The 24,987-nt window shown below is 44.0% G+C and overlaps 1 protein-coding gene across 2 annotated transcripts in view; it reads left to right on the top strand.

The window, feature by feature from the left end:
- The window catches only part of LOC138662806 (oocyte zinc finger protein XlCOF22-like), a 45,925-nt gene that overhangs the window by 14,809 nt on the left and 6,129 nt on the right, over nucleotides 1-24,987 (top strand). For both annotated transcript variants that reach the window (XM_069748763.1, XM_069748764.1), the window contains exon 5: nucleotides 3,087-3,177. In XM_069748763.1, the coding sequence (XP_069604864.1) occupies nucleotides 3,087-3,177 (91 nt within the window). The remainder of the gene's footprint in view (nucleotides 1-3,086; nucleotides 3,178-24,987) is intronic.

Consider the following 24,987-nt stretch of genomic DNA (forward strand, 5'->3'; position numbering starts at 1 on the left):
GAAAACCCAGTACAACAACATCATGCAGGTTATGCAACACCAGAAAACGGCACTCTTCCTGATGTGCTGGAGCCATGTACATGGTCATCTGCGTCCAGTACTGAGGTTTATCCTTGGCCAATGGAGTAGTATCAATGCCCCTCAAAGGAATAGGGCTCTGCAAAGGCTGCAAGGGAAAACCACAGCGCCTGGCGAATTCTAAGTCTATTAAGTTCAGGGCAGCGCCTGAATCCACAAATGCCATGACAGAAAAGGACGACAATGAGCAAATCAGGGTCACAGATAAAAGAAATTTAGGCTGTACAGTACTCATGGTAACAGACCTAGCGACCCTCCTAGTACGCTTAGGGCAATCAGAAATAACATGAGCAGAATCACCACAGTAAAAACACAGCCTATTCTGACATCTGAATTCCTGCCGTTCTGTTCTAGTCAAAATCATATCACATTGCATAGGCTCAGGACTCTGCTCAGAGGACACTGCCATATGGTGCCCAGCTTTGTGCTCGCGCAGACGCCGATCAATCTGAATGGCTAGAGACATAGATTCGCTCAAACCAGCAGGCGTAGAGAAGCCCACCATAACATCTTTAAGGGCTTCAGAAAGACCTTTTCTGAAAATAGCAGCCAGAGCATCCTCATTCCATTTAGTGAGCACAGACCATTTCCTAAATTTCTGGCAGTATAATTCTGCCGCTTCCTGACCTTGACACAGGGCCAACAGGGTTTTTTCTGCATGATCCACAGAATTAGGTTCGTCATACAATAATCCGAGCGCTTGAAAAAATGCGTCTACATTCAGCAATGCCGGATCCCCTGATTCAAGGGAGAATGCCCAGTCCTGAGGGTCACCACGCAGCAAGGATATGATGATTTTAACTTGCTGAATGGGATCGCCAGAAGAACGGGGTTTCAAAGCAAAAAACAATTTGCAGTTATTTTTAAAATTCAAAAACTTGGATCTGTCCCCAAAAAACAAATCAGGAGTACGAATTTTAGGCTACAAAGCCAGAGTCTGGACAACATAATCTTGGATACTCTGTACTCTTGCAGCAAGTTGATCCACACGAGAACACAAACCCTGAACATCCATGCCAGAGCATAAATCCTGAACCACCCAGAGATCAAGAGGAAAAAAAAGACAAAACAGAGCACCGAAAAAAAAATGGCTCAGAATTTTTTTTCCCTTCTTTTGAGATGCATTTAATTCATTTTTGGCCACTTGTACTGTTATGAACTGGTGGTTTAAGAGCAACATGGGATGAGCTCTGAAGGAGGTGGTACCTGTATTGACCGCAGTCCCTAAGCTCAACACAACACTAGAAGTAGCCGTGGGATGCTCCTGTCACTCCCTAGGCACCTCGTCACAGCTTGAGAATTAACTACCCCTAAAGATAGAAACAGGAAACCTATCTTGCCTCAGAGAAAATCCCCAAAGGATAGATAGCCCCCCACAAGTAATGACTGTGAATGGAGAGGGAAAAGACATACACAGAATGAAACCAGGATGTAGCACAGGAGGCCAGTCTAGCTAGATAGATAGGACAGGATAGAATACTGTGCGGTCAGTATTAAAAACTACAAAAATCCACATAGAGTTTACAAAAATCTCCACACCTGACTAAAGGTGTGGAGGGTAAATCTGCTTCCCAGAGCTTCCAGCTTAACTAAATTAATCCATACTGACAAGCTGGACAAAACATAGAATGCACAGAACGAATAAGTCCACAACATGTGGACAGAAAAGAGTAAAGCAAGGACTTATCTTTGCTGAACTGGTCAGGATATCAGGGAAATCCAAGAGAGATGTGAATCCAACCAGGAACCATTGACAAGTGGCACTGGCTGAAGGGAAGAGCCAGGCATAAATAGCCGAGCAAAAAGACAATCAGTGGAAGCAGCTGCAGACTGCTAAATCCAAGGAGCAGCCATTCCACTTAAAACCACCGGAGGGAGCCCAAGAGCAGAACTCACAAAAGTGCCACTTACAACCACCGGAGGGAGCCCAAGAGCGGAATTCACAACACCCAGTTTCAGATGCCCTATCTGTTTCCACCCCTCCCCTTGATCCCAAGGGTCATAAAAAATATCAAGACAGAAGGGGTTCCCGTGCTCTTAGTAGCTCCAGATTGGCCTCGCAGGGCCTGGGATGCGGAACTGGTGAACATGCTATCGGACGTTCCGTGTAGGCTTCCGGATCGTCCGGATCTTCTTTTGCAGGGGCCCCTCTTCCACCCGAATTCTCGGTCTCTGAATTTAACGGTATGGCCGTTGAAGCCGCGATCCTGAAGGACGCGGGTTTTTCTCATAGCGTCATCCAGAGCGAGAAAACCGGCTTCCTCACGTATTTGCCACAGATGTTGGAAGGCCTTTTTCCGTTGGTGTCAGGACACCAATCTGTTTCCTATGACCTTTTCCCTTCCATCCCTTCTCGGTTTCCTTCAAGCGGGTCTAGATTCGGATTGTTCCCTTAGCACCTTGAAGGGTCAGATTTGCGCTCTGTCCATTCTTTTTCAAAGGGACCTGGCCTCCCTGCCTCCCTGCCTCTGTTCATCGTCTCAGAAGGGCGGCGAAAGGGGCTCCTCGCCTCCAAGGTTACCTGTGTCCCCCAATGAGGCGAGAAAGAAAGAGGGATTTTTGGTTCTTACCGTAAAATCTCTTTCTTGGAGCCTTCATTGGGGGACACAGCACCCTCCCTTGAAGTTGTAAAGTGTTTGCCAACGTGCCGTTGCTGTGGGTTGGTACATAGGTTGAGTTTTATATTACCTGTTCCTACTACTGCTTTTGCACCAACTGAGTTGCCTGGTGCCTGTCGGAAGGTGTATACTGCCGGGGAGGAGTTACTTCTTCTTCATTTGCATAGTGACAGCCTCCTATTGACAGCAGCATACACCCCATGGTTACCTGTGTCCCCCAATGAAGGCTCCAAGAAAGAGATTTTACGGTAAGAACCAAAAATCCCTCTTTATCCACCACTATTATATGTTTTATACTTGTGCAATGAGAACGGTGGAGATGGCAGGATTAGAGCTGATCATAGATGGGACGTCTCCATCTGTCGGTGACTTTTATAATATTTGTTTCAGAGTGAAGATCTGACCCATATTAATACTACAGAGACATATGTGAGGGGGGATGAGCGGTGTAAAGAGGAGATTCCTACATATGACTACCCAGGTGAGTAGTGACCACTAAATGCAGAGAAGTCACAGATTCTTCTCAGTCACCGGCTGTGGCTGCTTTATCGGTGGTGTAGTCCGGCCGTATTACCATGATCACCATTTTGCCTCTAGACCACAACATTCTCCTCCACCCAAAACTGTTCTAATGACTTTGGTCATTGAAAGCCCTTTTCTGTAGAACTTACAACCTGGTAGATCCACCTACCCCCTGGGTTTAGGAGACGCCGTTACCTGCCCAGATCTGTGAACTATAAAGCCAAATGCCAGCATACGTAGATAGAAAATCGCTTGAAGAAAAATATTCTGATGGGCCTGTAAGAGAAAGCGGAGGGTAATGATGCTGTTGGCTTCCTAGAACCCTGAGATCTTATCGGATGAATCTCCCTTCTCTCCCTTCTGTGCTGCTGAATGTGATCATATGGTCCCTACAAGACCAGGTCCAGTCTTTCTGGCCAAACTTCACTTTTATGATCGACAACATTAAATGTGCAGTGAGGCCAAGTGTGAATTTCTGCACAATAACAGAGTTTCCCTTTATCCTGACTTTTCAATTTGTAATAAAACCGACTAATTTCCAGGAGGATTGTGATAATCTACATAAACCCATCACACCGGTGCCATGATATATCTCTGAGCTGTGTGTGGCTGATGGCTGTAATATACATTTATTCCCACCTGCAGGAGATGTGTTGGCTCCAGCCCTGGTTTCATGGATTCACTCCACCTCATACATTACATTGTTTTTGATCCTAAGAAATTCAGATTACGGCACAATCTCTCCTGAAATGGGGAGCAATATTATTTTCTCTAATCTTCTGGTCAGGATTCATAGTAGCTCCAATGGTCCACCATAAATGAATGCAACTCTGTTTTACTGTTGTTTAATCTGTAGTTGTAGTTTTCAGTTAATGAGATTCTCGTGCTCTGGGGCGGGGCTGTGGGCGGGGCTTTATGTGGTGCTCTGGGACGGGGCTGTGGGCGGGTTTTATGTGGTGCTTGTGGGTGGGGCTTTATGTTGTGTTCTTGGGTGGGGCTGTGGGCGGAGCTTTATCTGGTGCCCTGGGGCGGGGCTGTATGTGGTGCTTTGGGGCGGGGCTGTGGGCGGGGCTTTATGTGGTGTCCTGATTACATATTCATCTGTATTGGCCTATGACAGGTTGCTGATCCCTCACTGACCTGCCCCCATTTTTACATAATGCATATAATAGTGGTGATATTATTATTGATAATGCCTATAATATTATAGCTATTGGGAGGATTAGAAAATAAAAATTACATCCAGCAAAATGACACCAGAGGCGCCTGTCCATTAGCATCTATCTCTTACTTATAGATTCTACTGCGCATGCGCCTCCGTCGACCTTATGAGCTGTTATAAGCCAATACAGATGAATATGTAATCAGCGCACCTCATAGCCCCGCCCACAGCCCCGCCCCAGAGCACGAGAATCTCATTAACTGAAAACTACAAATACAGATTAAACAACAACCACAAGACGGATTTCATCACCAGGTATCGGGGTAATCAGTATAATGGCACCGACCTGACAGTGTCTGTAGTCACTGAGCACAATCCTGCTGACAGGTTCCCTTTAAGACATCTCCGCTCTGCACTATTATACACAGTTCTCTTTAAATGTGTAATATTTCCTCTTGAAACTCATCTGACAGAAAATATTGGATTTTCCGATAGTTTAGATTGTGAAGTCACCGAGCCCCGTGCTCTAATTACCCCAGAGAGGTTTCACCACTAGCTGCTCATTTATTACTGACTAGATGGTGGCCCGATTCTAACGCATCGGGTATTCTAGAATATGCATGTCCACGTAGTATATTGCCCAGCCACGTAGTATATTGCCCAGCCACGTAGTATATTGCCCAGCCACGTAGTATATTGCCCAGCCACGTAGTATATTGCCCAGCCACGTAGTATATTGCCCAGTCACATAGTATATTGCCCAGTTACGTAGTATATTGCCCAGCGACGTAGTATATTACAGAGCCACATTGTATATAGCCCAGCCACGTAGTATATTGCCCAGCCACGTAGTATATTGCCCAGTCACATAATATATTGCGCAGTTACGTAGTATATTGCCCAGCGACGTAGTATATTACAGAGCCACGTAGTATATTGCCCAGCTACGTAGTATATTGCCCAGACAGGTATGTCACAGGTCGCAGTCACATGACCATGACGTTATGGAAGGTCCTTCTCGCGCAGGCGCGCAGGACCTGTGATGACGTCGCGGTCACATGACCGTGACGTCATGGAAGGTCCTTGTCGCATACCATCCTTAGTACCGGAACGTCACGAAGAGCGGGAAAGGCGCCGGAGGGTGAGTATATGATGATTTTTTTATTTTTTAAAATAATTTTTAACATTAGATCTTTTTACTATTGATGCTGCATAGGCTGCATCAATAGTAAAAACTTGGTCACACAGGGTTAATAGCGGCGGTAACAGAGTGAGTTACCCACGGCATAACGTGGTCCATTACCGCCGGCATTTACTCTATGTGAGCGGTGATTGCGGGGAGTATGCGGGCGCCGGGCAGTGACTGAGGGGAGGAAGGAGCGGCCATTTTCTTCCGGACTGTGCCCGTCGCTGAATTCCATGACAGACAGAGGCCGCAACCAATGAATATCTGTGACAGACAGAAGGACAGACAGACAGAAAGACGGAAGTGACCCTTAGACAATTATATAGTAGATGGAGACTGTTCAGTTTCAGCATTTCAGTAGATGTTATTGTCTATAGTCAGTTTTTGATTACAGTAGTGTCCAGAATCCTCTGATTTATCCTCTTCCCGCAGCCAGTTTTGTGTTCTTAACCCTTTCATGACCCAGCCTATTTTGACCTTAATGACCTGGCCAATTTTTGCAATTCTGACCAGTGTCCCTTTATGAGGCAATAACTCAGGAACGCTTCATGTTATTGGGCTTCATGTTATTGGTAATTTTAGGTCGATAATTTCTGTGTTTATTTGTGAAAAAATTGGAAATTTGGGGAAAAGTTTGCAATTTTCTAACTTTGAATTTTTATTCTGTTAAACCAGAGAGTTATGCGACACAAAATAGTTAATAAATAACATTACCCACATGTCTACTTTACATCAGCACAATTTTGGAAACAATTTTTTTTTTTGCTAGGAAGTTATAAGGGTTAAAATTTGACCAGCGATTTCTCATTTTTACAGCAAAATTTACAAAACCATTTTTTAGGGACCACATCACATTTGAAGTCAGTTTGAGGGGTCTATATGGCTGAAAATACCCAAAAGTGACACCATTCTAAAAACTGCACCCCTCAAGGTGCTCAAAACCACATTCAAGAAGTTTATTAACCCTTCAGGTGCTTCACAGCAGCAGATGCAACATGGAAGGAAAAAATGAACATTTAAATTTTTAGTCACAAAAATGATGTTTTAGCAACATTTTTTTTATTTTCCCAAGGGTAAAAAGAGAAACTGGACCACGAAAGTTATTGTACAATTTGTCCTGAGTACGCTAATACCCCATATGAGGGGGGGAACCACTGTTTGGGCGCATGACAGGGCTTGGAAGGGAAGGAGCGCCATTTGACTTTTGAATGAAAAATCAGCTAAAATGGTTAGCGGACACCATGTCACGTTTGGAGAGCCCCTGTGTGCCTAAACATTGGAGCTCCTCCACAAGTGACCCCATTTTGGACACTAGACCCCCCAAGGAACTTATCTAGATGCATAGTGAGCACTTTGAACCCCCAGGTGCTTCACAAATTGATCCGTAAAAATGAAAAAGTACTTTTTTTTTCACAAAAATTTTTTTAGCCTCAATTTTTTCATTTTCACATGGGCAACAGGATAAAATGGATCCTACGATTTGTTGGGCAATTTCTCCTGAGTACACTGATACCTCACATGTGGGGATAAATTACTGTTTGGGCACACGGCAAGGCTCAGAAGGGAAGGAGCGCCATTTGACATTTTGAATGAAAAATTAGCTCCAATCGTTAGCGGACACCATGTCGCGTTTGGAGAGCCCCTGTGTGCCTAAACATTGGAGCTCCCCCACAAGTGACCCCATTTTGGAAACTAGACCCCCCAAGGAATTTATCTGCATGTGTAGTGAGCACTTTGAACCCCCAAGTGCTTCACAAGTTTATAACGCAGAGCCGTGAAAATAAAAAATCATTTTTCTTTCCTCAAAAACTATTTTTTTAGCCCGCAATTTTTTATTTTCACAAGGGTAACAGGAGAAATTGGACCCCAAGAGTTGTCCAGTTTGTTCCGAGTACGCTGATACCCCATATGTGGGGGGAACCACTGTTTGGGCACACGTCTGGGCTTGGACGGGAAGTAGTGACGTTTTAAAATGCAGACTTTGATGGAATGGTCTGCGGGCATCATGTTACGTTTGCAGAGCCCCTGATGTGCCTAAACAGTAGAAAACCCCCACAAGTGACCCCATTTTGGAAACTAGACCCCCAAAGGAACTTATCTACATGTGTGGTGAGCACTTAGAACCCCCAAGTGCTTCACAGAAGTTTATAACGCACAAAATAAAAAATAATTTCCTCAAATTATTTTTTTAGCCCGCAATTTTTTATTTTCACAAGGGTAACAGGAGAAATTTGACCCCAAAAGTTGTTGTCCAGTTTATCCTGAGTACGCTTATGCCCCATATGTTTGGGTAAACCACTGGGGGCTCGGAAGTAAAGGAGCACCATTTGACTTTTTGAATGCAAGATTGGCTGGAATCAATGGTGGCACTATGTCGCATTTGGAGACCCCTGATGTGTCTAAACAGTGGAAACCCCTCAATTCTAACTCCAACATTAACCCCAACACACCCCTAACCCTAATCCCAACTCTAGCCATAACCCTAATCACAACCCTAATCCCAACACACCCCTAACCCCAACCCTAACCCCAACACACTCCTAATCCCAACCCTAATCCTAACCCTAATCCCAACCCTAACCCCAACACACCCGTAACCCTAATCCCAACCCTAACCACAACCCTAACCCAACACACCCCTAACCCTAATCCCAACTACAACCCTAACCCCAACAGCGGATTCTTGTACGGATTTTTCCGCACCGTTTTTGAAAAATGCACTGAGTTTTACGTGTGGATTTCCAGTGTTTTTTGTCCAGATTTCACCTGCGGATTCCTATTGTGGAACAGGTGTAAAACGCTACGGAATTTGCACAAAGAATTGACATGCTGCGGAAAATACAACACAGCGTTTACACGCGGTATTTTCCGCACCATGGGCACAGCGGATTTGGTTTTCCATAGGTTTACATGGTACTGTAAACCTGATGGATCCGCAGCCAAATCCGTACCGTGTACATACCCTAACCCTAACTGCAACCCTAATCCTAATTGCAACCCTAACCCTAATTCTACCCCTAACCCTAATTCTACCCCTAACCCTAATTCTACCCCTAACTCTAATTCTACCCCTAACCCTAATTGCAACCCTAACCCTAGTGGAAAAATAGAAGTAAATATAGTTTCTTTATTTTATTATTTTCCCTCCCTAAGGGGGGGTTTATTTACTATTTTTTTTATTTTGATCACTGTGATAGAACCTATCACAGTGATCAAAATGTAACTGGAATGAATCTGCCGGCCGGCAGATTCGGCGGGCTTACTATGCATGCGATCGCTATTTTGGAAGATAATGGGGCCCATGGAGAAGACGGATGCACACTGGGACTCGGTAAGTATGGGGGGTAAAATCGGACCATGGGCGTGAGATTGGACAGCGGGGGGGGGGGAGGGGAGGACGGAGTGGAGAGGAGGGCAGTGGAGGACGGAGTGGAGGAGATCGGTGGCAGGGGCAGATCGCGGTCTCCAGCCATGGCCGATGATATTGCAGCATCATCCATGGCTGGATTTTAATATTTCACCAATTTTTATTGGTGAAATATTACGATTGCTGTGATTGACTGTTTCACTTTCAACAGCCAATCAGAGCGATCATAGCCACGATTACCCTTTCACCCGACCTGCAGGAGCCCGATCCGACCATGACGCATATGCTGTGTGACAGGTTGGATTGGCACAAGTTTTCATGGCGCATACGCTGTGTCAAGGGTCGGGAAGGGGTTAATCAGGCCCCATTTTTACAATCTGACGTGTGTCACTTTATGCGGCCATGTGCTTTGAGCTTTAGTAGGGTGTGGTACTTTCCAATTGGCTGAAGTAGGGAGCAGATTACTCCAGCTGGACAGCAGGAACAGATCCCAGATGAGATTGGACACACCATATGCAGAAGCACTAATATGACTAAATGACAGAAAACCAGAATAGTTGAAATCCCCATAAAGTGATTCCATTTTATAAATTAATTCACTGAGGGTTATAATCTATACATATGTGGTCAAAATTGTTGGTGTCCCTCGTTTAATGACAGGAAAACCCACAATGGTCACAGAAATAACTTGAATCTGACAAAAGTAATAATAAATAAAAGATCTATGAAAATGAACAAATGAAAGTCAGACATTGCTTTTCAACCATGCTTCCACAGAATTAAAAATAAATAAATAAATAAATAAAACTCACCAAATAGGCCTGGACAGAAATGATGGTACCCCTGAAAATAATGTGACAAAGAGACATGTTAGATCGCGGTGTGTCCACTAACTAGCATCACTGGTATCTACAATCTTGGAATCAGTGAGTGGCCTGTATATAGGGCTACAGATACGCACTGTGCTGTGTGGTGACATGGTGTGTATCACACGCAACATGGACCAGAGGAAGCGAAGGAAAGAGTTGTCTCAGGAGATTACAAAGAAAATTCTAGACAAACATGTTAAAGGTAAAAGTTATAAGACCATCTCCAAGCAGCTTGATGTTCCTGTGACTACAGCTGCACATATTATTCAGAAATGTAATTTCCATAGGACTGTAGCCGACCTCCCTGGACGTGGCTGCAGGAGGAAATTGATGACAAATCAAAGAGACGGATAATACAAATGGTCACAAAAGAGCCAGAAATACTTCTAAACAGATTAAAGGTGAACTTCAAGCTCAAGGAACATCAGTGTCAGATCGCACCATCTGTCGTTGTATGAGCCAAAGTGGACTTCATGGGAGACGACCAAGGAGGACACCATTGTTAAAAAAAATCTTAAAACCAGTCATGGAGGCATATAAGGCTGACAATGATGGCCATTGTGGGCAATAATAGCTTGTATCATGCCTCATTCCTCTCTTGGAACATACACGATATCTTCTCTGGAGGTTCTTTCTTGTTTCAGTTGCTGGAATGAGGGCAATTAAATGTCGCTCAGTGAGTCTTCTGACATCTTCAGATTCTAAAGGATTGGTGGGGACAAAATATATAAATGACTAACTTTTTATACCAGGTATATGATTTTCTTGATACCTGGTATGGCTGTAGAACGTGATCTGCAAGGTCCACACCCCCCATATATTTGTTGTAGTCAATGACAGACACAGATTTTGAAGTAGTGGATCCCTGCTGGTCTGCAGTGGCCCTTGTGGCATCTGTGTGGATCAAGCTCAGAATAAAAATATCTTTGTTTATCCTTATACTTAAGGGCAAGCGGCTCTCCATTGCTTAAATACCTGACTGCCCCTTTCGGAACTTTTAGTTGACCAGTGATTGTGGAAACCCCTACCAGATTTTGCGAATGGTCCCACAAGCCCCCATGTTATTTTCAACCAGACTTTTAAATGGAGGTATAGCTCCTAGCGAAAAGCCCAACATATGATCACTGAGTGATCCCTTCAACTCTAACTCTATAAACCGATAGAGAACAACAGAAGGTATACATATGTAACCAATATAAATGTATTAAATACACACATTACAATATATATACAGCAATATAGTTAGTAAGTAACATAGTTAGTAAGGCCGAAAAAAGACATTTGTCCATCCAGTTCAGCCTATATTCCATCATAATAAATACCCAGATCTACGTCCTTCTACAGAACCTAATAATTGTATGATACAATATTGTTCTGCTCCAGGAAGACATCCAGGCCTCTCTTGAACCCCTTGACTGAGTTCGCCATCACCACCTCCTCAGGCAAGCAATTCCAGATTCTCACTGCCCTAACAGTAAAGAATCCTCTTCTATGTTGGTGGAAAAACCTTCTCTCCTCCAGACGCAAAGAATGCCCCCTTGTGCCCGTCACCTTCCTTGGTATAAACAGATCCTCAGCGAGATATTTGTATTGTCCCCTTATATACTTATACATGGTTATTAGATCGCCCCTCAGTCGTCTTTTTTCTAGACTAAATAATCCTAATTTCGCTAATCTATCTGGGTATTGTAGTTCTCCCATCCCCTTTATTAATTTTGTTGCCCTCCTTTGTACTCTTAGTTCCATTATATCCTTCCTGAGCACCGGTGCCCAAAACTGGACACAGTACTCCATGTGCGGTCTAACTAGGGATTTGTACAGAGGCAGTATAATGCTCTCATCATGTGTATCCAGACCTCTTTTAATGCACCCCATGATCCTGTTTGCCTTGGCAGCTGCTGCCTGGCACTGGCTGCTCCAGGTAAGTTTATCATTAACTAGGATCCCCAAGTCCTTCTCCCTGTCAGATTTACCCAGTGGTTTCCCGTTCAGTGTGTAATGGTGATATTGATTCCCTCTTCCCATGTGTATAACCTTACATTTATCATTGTTAAACCTCATCTGCCACCTTTCAGCCCAAGTTTCCAACTTATCCAGATCCATCTGTAGCAGAATACTATCTTCTCTTGTATTAACTGCTTTACATAGTTTTGTATCATCTGCAAATATCGATATTTTACTGTGTAAACCTTCTACCAGATCATTAATGAATATGTTGAAGAGAACAGGTCCCAATACTGACCCCTGCGGTACCCCACTGGTCACAGCGACCCAGTTAGAGACTATACCATTTATAACCACCCTCTGCTTTCTATCACTAAGCCAGTTACTAACCCATTTACACACATTTTCCCCCAGACCAAGCATTCTCATTTTGTGTACCAACCTCTTGTGCGGCACGGTATCAAACGCTTTGGAAAAATCGAGATATACCACGTCCAATGACTCACCGTGGTCCAGTCTATAGCTTACCTCTTAATAAAAACTGATTAGATTGGTTTGACAGGAGCGATTTCTCATAAACCCATGCTGATATGGAGTTAAACAGTTATTCTCATTGAGATAATCCAGAATAACATCCCTCAGAAACCCTTCAAATATTTTACCAACAATAGAGGTTAGACTTACTGGCCTATAATTTCCAGGTTCACTTTTAGAGCCCTTTTTGAATATTGGCACCACATTTGCTATGCGCCAGTCCTGCGGAACAGACCCTGTCGCTATAGAGTCACTAAAAATAAGAAATAATGGTTTATCTATTACATTACTTAGTTCTCTTAGTACTCGTGGGTGTATGCCATCCGGACCCGGAGATTTATCTATTTTAATCTTATTTAGCCGGTTTCGCACCTCTTCTTGGGTTAGATTGGTGACCCTTAATATAGGGTTTTCATTGTTTCTTGGGATTTCACCTAGCATTTCATTTTCCACCGTGAATACCGTGAAGAAGAAGGTGTTTAATATGTTAGCTTTTTCCTCGTCATCTACAACCATTCTTTCCTCACTATTTTTTAAGGGGCCTACATTTTCAGTTTTTATTCTTTTACTATTGATATAGTTGAAGAACAGTTTGGGATTAGTTTTACTCTCCTTAGCAATGTGCTTCTCTGTTTCCTTTTTGGCAGCTTTAATTAGTTTTTTAGATAAAGTATTTTTCTCCCTATAGTTTTTTAGAGCTTCAATGGTGCCATCCTGCTTTAGTAGTGCAAATGCTTTCTTTTTACTGTTAATTGCCTGTCTTACTTCTTTGTTTAGCCACATTGGGTTTTTCCTATTTCTAGTCCTTTTATTCCCACAAGGTATAAACCGCTTACACTGCCTATTTAGGATGTTCTTAAACATTTCCCATTTATTATCTGTATTCTCATTTCTGAGGATATTGTCCCAGTCTACCAGATTAAGGGCATCTCTAAGCTGTTCAAACTTTGCCTTCCTAAAGTTCAATGTTTTTGTGACTCCCTGACAAGTCCCCCTAGTGAAAGACAGGTGAAACTGCACAATATTGTGGTCGCTATTTCCTAAATGCCCAACCACCTGCAGATTTGTTATTCTGTCAGGTCTATTAGATAGTATTAGGTCTAAAAGTGCTGCTCCTCTGGTTGGATTCTGCACCAATTGTGAAAGATGATTTTTCTTGGTTATTAGCAGAAACCTGTTGCCTTTATGGGTTTCACAGGTTTCTGTTTCCCAGTTAATATCCGGGTAGTTAAAGTCCCCCATAACCAGGACCTCATTATGGGTTGCAGCTTCATCTATCTGCTTTAGAAGTAGACTTTCCATGCTTTCTGTTATATTTGGGGGTTTGTAACAGACCCCAATGAGAATTTTGTTACCATTTTTCCCTCCATGAATTTCAACCCATATGGACTCGACATCCTCATTCCCTTCGCTAATATCCTCCCTTAAAGTGGACTTTAGACAAGACTTTACATAGAGACAAACCCCTCCTCCTCTCCGATTTTTACGATCCTTTCTAAACAGACTGTAACCCTGTAAGTTAACTGCCCAGTCATAGCTTTCATCTAACCATGTCTCGGTTATTCCCACTATGTCAAAGTTACCTGTAGATATTTCTGCTTCTAGTTCTTCCATCTTGTTTGTCAGGCTTCTGGCGTTTGCGAGCATGCAGTTTAGAGGATTTTGTTTTGTTCCAATCTCCTCACTGTGGATTGTTTTAGAAATGTTCTTACCTCCCTTCTGAGTATGTTTTCCTGGGTCGTCTTTGTTCGAGTCTAATGTTTTTCTTCCCGTCCCCTCTTCTTCTAGTTTAACGCCCTCCTGATGAGTGTAGCGAGTCTTCTGGCGAATGTGTGTTTCCCAGGTTTGTTGAGGTGTAGTCCGTCTCTGGCGAGGAGTCCATCATACCAGTAATTCACACCGTGGTCCAGGAATCCAAATCCTTGTTGTCTGCACCATCGTCTTAGCCAGTTGTTTGCATCAAGGATCCTGTTCCATCTCCTGGTGCCATGCCCGTCTACTGGAAGGATAGAAGAAAAAACTACCTGTGCATCCAGTTCCTTTACTTTCTTCCCCAACTCTTCAAAGTCCTTGCAGATTGTCGGTAGGTCCTTCCTTGCCGTGTCATTGGTGCCAACATGTATCAGAAGAAATGGGTGGACGTCCTTGGAGCTGAAGAGCTTTGGTATCCTATCGGTCACATCCTTGATCATCGCACCTGGAAGGCAGCATACTTCTCTTGCAGTTATGTCCGGTCTGCAGATGGCTGCTTCGGTGCCTCTCAGTAGTGAGTCTCCCACCACCACCACTCTTCGTTGCTTCTTGGCTGTACTTTTTGCTGTCACTTGTTGCTGTGTGCCCTTTTCTTTTTTGCTTGCTGGTATTGCTTCATTCTTAGGTGTGCCATCTTCATCCTCTACAAAGATTTGATATCGGTTCTTCAGTTGTGTGGTTGGTGATTTCTCCATGGTCTTCTTGCTTCTTTTGGTCACATGCTTCCACTCATCTGCTTTTGGAGGTTCTCTGACACTTTTTGCACCTTCTGTGACCAGTAGAGATGCTTCTGTTCTGTCTAGAAAGTCTTCATTCTCTTTGATGAGTTTCAAAGTTGCTATTCTTTCTTCCAGACCCCGCACCTTTTCTTCTAAAAGGGCCACTAGTCTACACTTCTGACAGGTGAAATTGGATTCTTCTTCTGGTCGATCTGTGAACATGTAGCACATGCTGCAGCTCACCATGTAGGTTGTCACATCTGCCATGTTGCTCCTAGATCCTGCTGACTTGCTGTGTGTTTTCCTTCTTGTGTAATCTACTCAGCCAAGCTCTCTTGCAATAATGTCCTACAGGCTGGTGATGCTTTCGAAGCAGCTGGTCCCGGCTGTACCCAACGATCTTCTAGCTTAGGGAGACTTCGCTTCTCCCAGAAGGCACCTGGAATATGCAAATTAGCCTCCTGAAGCTTGAATCCCTGGTTTGGTGATGCTTTCGAAGCAGCTGGTCCCGGCTGTACCCAACGATCTTCTAGCTTAGGGAGACTTCGCTTCTCCCAGAAGGCACCTGGAATATGCAAATTAGCCTCCTGAAGCTTGAATCCCTGGTTGAAAAACACTATAACATACAAACATATAACTGTAACAATACCCTATACCTAGGGGAGGAAATGGGATCGGCTGTGTAATATGAAAAAACCGATGAGACCACAAACCCACCCAACACCAGACACCACGTCTGTGGGTTAGAGCTCAAATACCAAAACAATATGCTGGGACCTCCCAGGAATAGTGTGTTGTCTAGGTGGTAAATAGTTGTGGCACATCCAAATATATAAGAGCCCACAACTAATAAAGTGCACATACACATAACAATGTCCACAAGGGACAAATGTGGGTGGATGCCACCAGCAGTACTATGCCATCCACAAAAAGTACCACCTAAACAAATACAAGACCAATTCCTAGGAAAAGCTCCCCCTGCGGTATAGACCAGCCTATTACCTAGTGGTGGAATAATAATAATGCCCCCAAATGATAATATAAATGATAGTAGGGAATACCATACTAGGTTCAGCATATACCTGCAGCCATGGTGAAGTGTGGGCGGTAGTAGGGGTCCCGTAGCGTATTCTATAATAAAGCTTTTTTGATACTCTTATCGGTTTGGGTGATCCCTGTTATATGCATGTACTTTTTCTTCATGTTTTCTGGTTCGTGTTTCCTGACATGCATTAGGTGATCCCCAGGATATATATTAGAACCATATCATTTAGTATTGTTAGTGGATGGTGCCCGCCTATTTGTCTATTTAGGTTCAGCATATACCTGCAGCCATGGTGAAGTGTGGGCGGTAGTAGGGGTCCCGTAGCGCACCTCGACGCGAGTTTCACTGCCCCCGCAGTTTCGTCACGAGGTTAACGGGTAGTGTGTCTGTCCAGTCCTTTATACACCGCTAGTGATAACCCACCTCAGTGTCCGCTGCGTGTGGCGCGCCTCCGCCATGTTGCATCGCGGGGAGGAGGGCGGCGCTCAAGGAGCGCGTCACATGGTCACGTAATCTGGTCACATGACCGGACCCGTAACCATGCCGACGCTACACCATGCAGAGCTGCTGCCCTCCACACCGAGAGGCAGCGCATGAGCGGTGCGTGCTCCAGCCTCCAGTACTAATGCGGCGGTATGTATCCGAATCACTAAATAGAGGAAATGGTCAAATGAGTTTTAACTTAAGAGGGGCCTGTTGGATAAAAGGACTATCACCACTATAAGATGGCCTAATATGACACTACGCCAAAAGTGTGTTGTAACCCACATATCAAACATCGTACTCATACAATATGCAGTACATAATATACATACGTATATGACTAGCCCAACATAGTCCTCATAGATTGAACAAATATATACATGAACATACTATTGCACAATTTACATTCCATATTGTATATACAGTTAACCCCGATATTACACAGCGTAATTGGCCTCCGCTTGCAGTAATACATATGGTGAGGGGTCCAGGTTGGCAACCACCATAGATTATCCATCTTGATATGAAGTTTGTTCAATCTGTCTCAACGGGGAATGTAAGGCAATCTTGTCATTGCATCATATGTATTTTCATTGAGGTTATGTTGTATCAGCTTGTCGAAGTCATCAAAATTTCCATAGCCATACTCATAGGTGACAGTTCTACTAAAGATGAATATAATAATTATACATCCAAAATATAATATACATATCTCTAAGACCTTCCTCATGTGGTATATAAAGAGACTAAAAAGACAAAAGGACAACACATACATAAGACTAGACAGACACTATAAAAACATAAATTGTTCCCACATTAAAATTCGCGCTATTCACAAAAAGGATTTGAAACTCAAGGACTCATTGAGACCATAAGGGGTAACTGTATTGAGGCAGACTATCCATCTAGCCTCCGTTTTGAGGAGTTCTTTTTTATAATCCCCTCCTCGTATACCTAATTGTACCCTATCTATCCCTCTGACTCTAAGCCATTTGGGATTGCTGCCATGATGGCTTCTGAAATGCTTAGGAATATTTTTCAGCATTGTAATATCTGGGACTGAACCGGCATTCTTAATGTCCCTCATATGCTCCAAGACCCTGACCCTTAGCTGTCTTGTGGTCATGCCTATGTAGATGAGTTTGCACGGGCAATATGCATAATAGATAACCATATCCGTCGTACATGATATGTGGTGTGTGATCTTATACGTACGAGTTGCATCACTATTGTCAAATGAAAACGCCCGTTCTATACATTGGCATGCCGAACAATCACCACACTGGAAGCTACCCCACCTAGGGCCCACCCTATCAGAGAAAGGCGAAACATGGGGTGCCACATAGTGGCTACATGTCAGCATGTCTTTGAGATTTTTTGAGCGTCTCCATGTGACAGAGGGATTAGATGGCAAAGATCTACAGAGGTCCTCGTCTGCACAAAGGATGGGCCAATACTTCCTCAAGATATCCATAATATCTGTCCATCTCGAATTGAAAGTAGTGATTAGCCTAACCGGTTGCTCAACCTGTTGTTGTTTTTTGTTCTTTTGAATCAATAATTCCCTTCTAGGGGTGGCTAGAGCTCTCCTATAGCCCTTCCTAATGGATTTGTGATTGTATCCTCTTTGTTGCAGATTATTGGTCAGAATTTTGGCCTGCTTGTGAAATTTCGTATTATCTGAGCATATTTTATTCATTCGTAAGAACTGCCCCACCGGAATCGCCCCAATTGTCTGCGGGTGGTGTGCCGAAGTGGCATGTAATAGTGAGTTAGTTAGTTAGAGACATGTTTGATCGCGGTGTGTCCACTAACTAGCATCACTGGTGTCTACAATCTTGGAATCAGTGAGTGGCCTGTGTATAGGGCTACAGATACGCACTGTGCTGTGTGGTGACATGGTGAGTATCGCACTCAACATGGATCAGAGGAAGCGAAGGAAAGAGTTGTCTCAGGAGATTACAAAGAAAATTCTAGACAAACATGTTAAAGGTAAAAGTTATAAGACCATCTCCAAGCAGCTTGATGTTCCTGTGACTACAGCTGCACATATTATTCAGAAATGTAATATCCATAGGACTGTAGCCGACCTCCCTGGACGTGGCTGCAGGAGGAAAATTGATGACAAATCAAAGAGACGGATAATACAAATGGTCACAAAAGAGCCAGAAATACTTCTAAACAGATTAAAGGTGAACTTCAAGCTCAAGGAACATCAGTGTCAGATCGCACCATCTGTCGTTGTATGAGCCAAAGTGGACTTCATGGGAGACGACCAAGGAGGACACCATTGTTAAAAAAAATCTTAAAACCAGTCATGGAGGCATATAAGGCTGACAATGATGGCCATTGTGGGCAATAATAGCTTGTATCATGCCTCATTCCTCTCTTGGAACATACACGATATCTTCTCTGGAGGTTCTTTCTTGTTTCAGTTGCTGGAATGAGGGCAATAAAATGTCGCTCAGTGAGTCTTCTGACATCTTCAGATTCTAAAGGATTGGTGGGGACAAAATATATAAATGACTAACTTTTTATACCAGGTATATGATTTTCTTGATACCTGGTATGGCTGTAGAACGTGATCTGCAAGGTCCACACCCCCCATATATTTGTTGTAGTCAATGACAGACACAGATTTTGAAGTAGTGGATCCCTGCTGGTCTGCAGTGGCCCTTGTGGCATCTGTGTGGATCAAGCTCAGAATAAAAATATCTTTGTTTATCCTTATACTTAAGGGCAAGCGGCTCTCCATTGCTTAAATACCTGACTGCCCCTTTCGGAACTTTTAGTTGACCAGTGATTGTGGAAACCCCTACCAGATTTTGCGAATGGTCCCACAAGCCCCCATGTTATTTTCAACCAGACTTTTAAATGGAGGTATGCTGGTGTAGTAGTTGTCAACATACAGATTGTAGCCTTTTTGTAAAAATGGAGTTATCAGCTACCAAACGGTTTTTCCAGATGTTCCCAGATAAGTAGGGCATCCTGGTGGGTTTAGTTGGCTATCTTTCCCCTCATAAATTGAACTCTCCCACATTTTATAGAGCTTTATTCCGAACCTTGCCCTGTTAGAAGGAATAAATTGCTTGAGGTGCAGTCTTCCTTTGAATTTTACAAGGGACTCATCAATGGAAATGTTTTCTGTTGGGGTGTAAAGCTTTGAGTACTTTTCTGTCAAGTCTTCGATGATGGGTCTGATTTTGAATAGTCTGTCATGTTCTGGGGCAGTTCTGGGCAGCCATTGACTATTGTCGTTAAAATGCCAAAATCTCATAAGCATTTCATAACAAGTTCTTAGAAGAGCGGCAGAAAACATTGGGGTGGCTTGAACAGGGCGGTTGGACCAATAGGACCGAATGCTCGTTTTTTTTAACAAGCACCATAGTGAATGTAAGTCCGAAAAATGTTTTCATTTCTAGGACATTAGTTGGTGCCCATAAATTTGACCTAGCATGATAGGATCGTGGATTCTGGCTGATGAATTGGGACGCATATAAATTTGTAGGATAATATGCTCTAGCAAGCTATCTATCAGAAACAAATTAAAAAAAAAAACTGTTCCAAATTTTCTACCTCCACATTTATATCATAAATGGCATTAAAATTAGGGATGACTGGAGTAGCCGAATCCGAAGCTTCCCATCTGGGAAATGCTACATCAAGAGGCAAAGCCCCTTGGACATTGGTGTGCGCCAATTCACAAGCACTAGGGAAAGCGCCAGTACTGGGCATTGTTCCCTGAGTTGGAGACATTTCTCCAGAAGCGCTATTTGTCCTTCTTGTTGTACTGGTCCTTGTGTGTGAGGATGGACCAGAATCACTGCTCATTTCTGAGCTATCACTGTCGCTGCTACTAAAGCCCTCGAAATCCACATCGCCATCTGGCACTGCACTTTCTTCACTGTCAGAACATAAAAGCGCATAAACCTCCTCTGCACTATAATACTGATGGGCCATTTTATTCAGTTTTTTTTTCCCGAAAATAGAAAACTCTCGTGACGTGACCAAATTAATGGGGAGACAATTAAGAAAAGCCTAATTCTTTAGCCTAACCCCAACTTTAGAATAAACCCTAACTCTAACTTTAACCTAACTAACACTAACCCTAACAGTAACCCTAACTTTAGCCCCAACACTAACCCTGACTATAGCACTAAAGGTACCTTCACACATAACGATATCGTTAACGATATCGTTGCTTTTTGTGACGTAGCAACGATATTTTTAAGGAAATCGTTATGTGTGACAGCGACCAACGATCAGGCCCCTGCTGGGAGATCGTTGGTCGCTGAGTAAAGTCCAGAACTTTATTTCGTCGCTGGACTCCCGCTGACATCGCTGGATCGGCGTGTGTGACACTGATCCAGCGATGTCTTCACTGGTAACCAGGGTAAACATCGGGTTACTAAGCGCAGGGCCGCGCTTAGTAACCCGATGTTTACCCTGGTTACCAGCGTAAACCTTAAAAAAACAAACACTACATACTTACCTTCTGCTGTCTGTCCCCGGCGCTCTGCTTCCTGCACTGGCTGTGAGCGCCGGTCAGCCGGAAAGCACAGCGGTGACGTCACCGCTCTGCTTTCCGGCCGCTGTGCTCACAGTCAGTGCAGGAAAGCACAGCGCCGGGGACAGACAGCAGAAGGTAAGTATGTAGTGTTTGTTTTTTTAACGTTTGCGCTGGTAACCATGGTAAACATCGGGTTACTAAGCGCGGCCCTGCGCTTAGTAACCCGATGTTTACCCTGGTTACCAGGGACCTCGGGATCGTTGGTCGCTGGAGAGCTGTCTGTGTGACAGCTCTCCAGCGACCAAACAGCGACGCTGCAGCGATCGACATCGTTGTCGGTATCGCTGCAGTGTCGCTCAGTGTGAAGGTACCTTTACACTAACCTGCCTTATCTGTTTTTTTTACATTATAACAAGATCGCTGACTCACAGCTGTTGCCAGCAGCTCTTGTAACACTGGTTCTCCTCTAATCTCTTACTGACAGGAGATCTGAGGAGAAACAGCGTTTTTATGAGGCAGATCACCCGGGAAAGTTAGTTGCTACAATAAACTTTCCTAGTGAGTTGTCTCATTGGCTGGTGTGACGCTGACGACATCAGGACCTGAACCAATCAGGTCTCGATGAGGTCGGAGGTCACCGGAAGTGTTGTGTGCCGGAATCCCCTCGTTATAAAGGTACGATGGGGTCCTGATGAGGGCTGCACAAAGCCCTTCTAGTGCCGACGTTTAGCTACCGTTGGCGGTCACAAATCGGTTAAGTTAAGCGTACCATCATTTCTGTCCAGGCCTATTTCATAAGTGTTATTTTTTTTTTTATTCTGTGGAAGCATGGTTGAAAAGCAATGTCTGACTTTCATTTGTTCATTTTCATAGATTTTTTATTTATTATTTTGTCAGATTCAAGTTATTTCTGTGACCATTGTGGGTTTTTATGTCATTAAACGAGGGGGACCAACAATTTAGACCACGTGTGCAGGAGGAATTAATATTTTGATTCCACAGCCACTTCCGGAAATTATCACGCAGTGGACGTTGGAGAGTGAAAATTACACATTTGCCATTTTATTAACCAGCACATAGTGCCCAGATTGTGCTCCAGGAGACACACACCGCAAATTAAGTGGATTCTTCTCACTATAATATTGCTAAATACAGGGATCCTAAATGTTGTTTGAGCACACTGCAAGACTCAGAAGTGAGAGCGGATTTTGCTGGATTGGTTTATAGAAACTGGTTACTTTTCAACAGCCTTTGGGCTACTCTTAGTGTGGGAACGTGTGTTTCTCTTTCCCCCATGATGGCACCACGGAGCGAGGGGATCCGCCCTCAGGGACAGGAAACCTACAGGTGACAAAGGCGATACCTTTCTCCCACATCAGTTGGTTTCCTGTCCCTGATGGGGAACCTACAGCAGGGATATACCTTAGATCATCGTGGGATGCCGGGGGCTGACCATTTCGATCCAGGGAGCGGGGCTCCCTGCTTCGGCTGGGGCAGTTGTGTCTTCTCCCCCGAAGTGCTGCCAGGAAAAAATATGTCCTGAGAGGCGGTTAAGTGATGCGGTCACTTTGGGGGTCCCCCGCCGAAACATCTACAGGGCAACGTGAGGGTTGCCACCTCAATTTTGCACGCCATGGGCCCTTAGAGCAGCGCCCACCTCGCTGCATATTCCCGGAGCATGGGACCTGTGACGAGACGAACCCCCCTGTGACGCGAGCAGCACAAAGCACTACTGGGAAAACAGTAGTGCGCATGCACGAGGGGCGTTCCCAGTGACGGCGCGTTGCTTCACTGGGAAATCAGTGATTCCACAGTGCCGCATCACCTGGGGGCGGGAGAGGGCCCGGAAAATCTATTTAAACCCCTGAATGGCAGGGAAATAGTGCCTAAATCACCATGAGTGACCATGAACATCCAGAGGAGCAGGGCATCCAGATGCAGTCCTGAAGCATGTTCAGAGCACCAGCAACGCCAGCACCTGCAGCGACAACAGCGCAAGGGAGACACTTCTTCCCAGCAGCGTAGCAGCAGTGGTCGCTCAGGGTGTCAGCGCAGCAGAGGCTCTGGCAAAACGGCAAGGTCAGAAGTGGATCCAGTTGTGTACATAATCCTTAGACCAGAGATGGTATCTCTTACCATAGGAGGGTGAGTGATCTTCGTGAAAGTCCACCCTTTAATTAGGGTTTATCTTTTTTCTAGGGAAAGTAATGTGTAGCTAAGTCCAAATACAGGATATGTGCTATATGCACAGAAGAGCTGCCCACTACATGGGGGAAAAAGCTCTGCACTGCATGTATAGAGCAAACAATTCAAGAAGAATCCCCGAATTTTGCATTAGGCCTTAGAACACTGATAAAAAATCAGATAGAAGATGACCTCAAAGGCCTAAAATCTCAACAACAAAAAAACATAGGCTCCGACATACAGTACAGACCAAAAGTTTGGACACACCTTCTCATTTAAAGATTTTTCTGTATTTTTATGACTATAAAAATTGTACATTCACACTGAAGGCATCAAAACTATGAATTAACATATGTGGAATTATATACTTAACAAAAAATGTGAAACAACTGAAATTATGTCTTATATTCTAGGTTCTTCAAAGTAGCCACCTTTTGCTTTGATGACTGCTTTGCACACTCTTGGCATTCTCTTGATGAGCTTCAAGAGGTAGTCACCGGGAATGGTCTTCCAGCAATCTTGAAGGAGTTCCCAGAGATGCTTAGCACTTGTTGGCCCTTTTGCCTTCACTCTGCAGTCCAGCTCACCCCAAAACATCTCGATTGGGTTCAGGTCTGGTGACTGTGGAGGCCAGGTCACCTGGCGTAGCACCCCATCACTCTCCTTCTTGGTCAAATAACCCTTACACAGCCTGGAGGGGTCATTGTCCTGTTGAAAAATAAATGATGGTCCAACTAAACACAAACCGGATGGAATAGCATGCCACTGCAAGATGGTGTGGTAGCCATGCTGGTTCAGTATGCCTTCAATTTTGAATAAATCGCCAACAGTGTCACCAGCAAAGCACCTCCACACCATCACACCTCCTCCTCCATGCTTCACGGTGGGAACCAGGCATGTAGAATCCATCCATTCACCTTTTCTGCGTCGCACAAAGACACGGTGGTTGGAACCAAAGATCTCAAATTTAGCACAGATTTCCACTGGTCTAATGTCCATTCCTTGGGTTCTTTAGCCCAAACAAGTCTTTTCTGCTTGTTTCCTGTCCTTAGCAGTGGTTTCCTAGCAGCTATTTTACCATGAAGGCCTGCTGCACAAAGTCACCTCTTAACAGTTGTTGTAGAGATGTGTCTGCTGCTAGAACTCGGTGTGGCATTGACCTGGTCTCTAGACTGAGCTGCTGTTATCCTGCGATTTCTGAGGCTGGTGACTCGGATAAACTTATCCTCAGAAGCAGAGGTGACTCTTGGTCTTACTTTCCTTTCCTGGGGCTGTCCTCATGTGAGCCAGTTTCTTTTTAGCGCTTGATGGTTTTGCCACTGCACTTGAGGACACTTTCAAAGTTTTCCCAATTTTTCGGACTGACTGACCTTCATTTCTTAAAAAAATGATGGCCACTCGTTTTTCTTAGCTGCTTTTTTCTTGTCATAATACAAATTCTAACAGTCTTTTCAGTAGGACTATCAGCTGTGTATCCACCAGACTTCTGCACAACACAACTGATGGTCCCAACCCCATTTATAAGGCAAGAAATCCCACTCATTAAACCTGACAGGGCACACCTGTGAAGTGAAAACCATTCCCGGAGACTACCTCTTGAAGCTCATCAAGAGAATGCCAAGAGTGTGCAAAGCAGTCATCAAAGCAAAAGGTGGCTACTTTGAAGAACCTAGAATATAAGACATATTTTCAGTTGTTTCACACTTTCTTGTTAAGTATATAGTTTCATATGTGTTAATTCATAGTTTTGATGCCTTCAGTGTGAATGTACAATTTTCATAGTCATAGTATGAAAATACAGAAACATTTTTAAATGAGATGGTGTGTCCAAACTTTTGCTCAGTACTGTAGATCCCCTGAATCTAATGTTAGTAAAGCGGAGAATGACTTGTCCGATTCAAGTAATTCGTTGTCTTCCTCATCATCCTCAGTTGGGGTTCGCAGCTGCTTCCCGATTGAAGAGACTGACACTCTCGTAAAAGCTGTAAGAACAACCATGGGGCTGGTGGATGAA

Source organism: Ranitomeya imitator, chromosome 2, assembly GCF_032444005.1.
Source record: "Ranitomeya imitator isolate aRanImi1 chromosome 2, aRanImi1.pri, whole genome shotgun sequence".
In the NCBI taxonomy this organism is placed as follows: domain Eukaryota; kingdom Metazoa; phylum Chordata; class Amphibia; order Anura; family Dendrobatidae; genus Ranitomeya; species Ranitomeya imitator.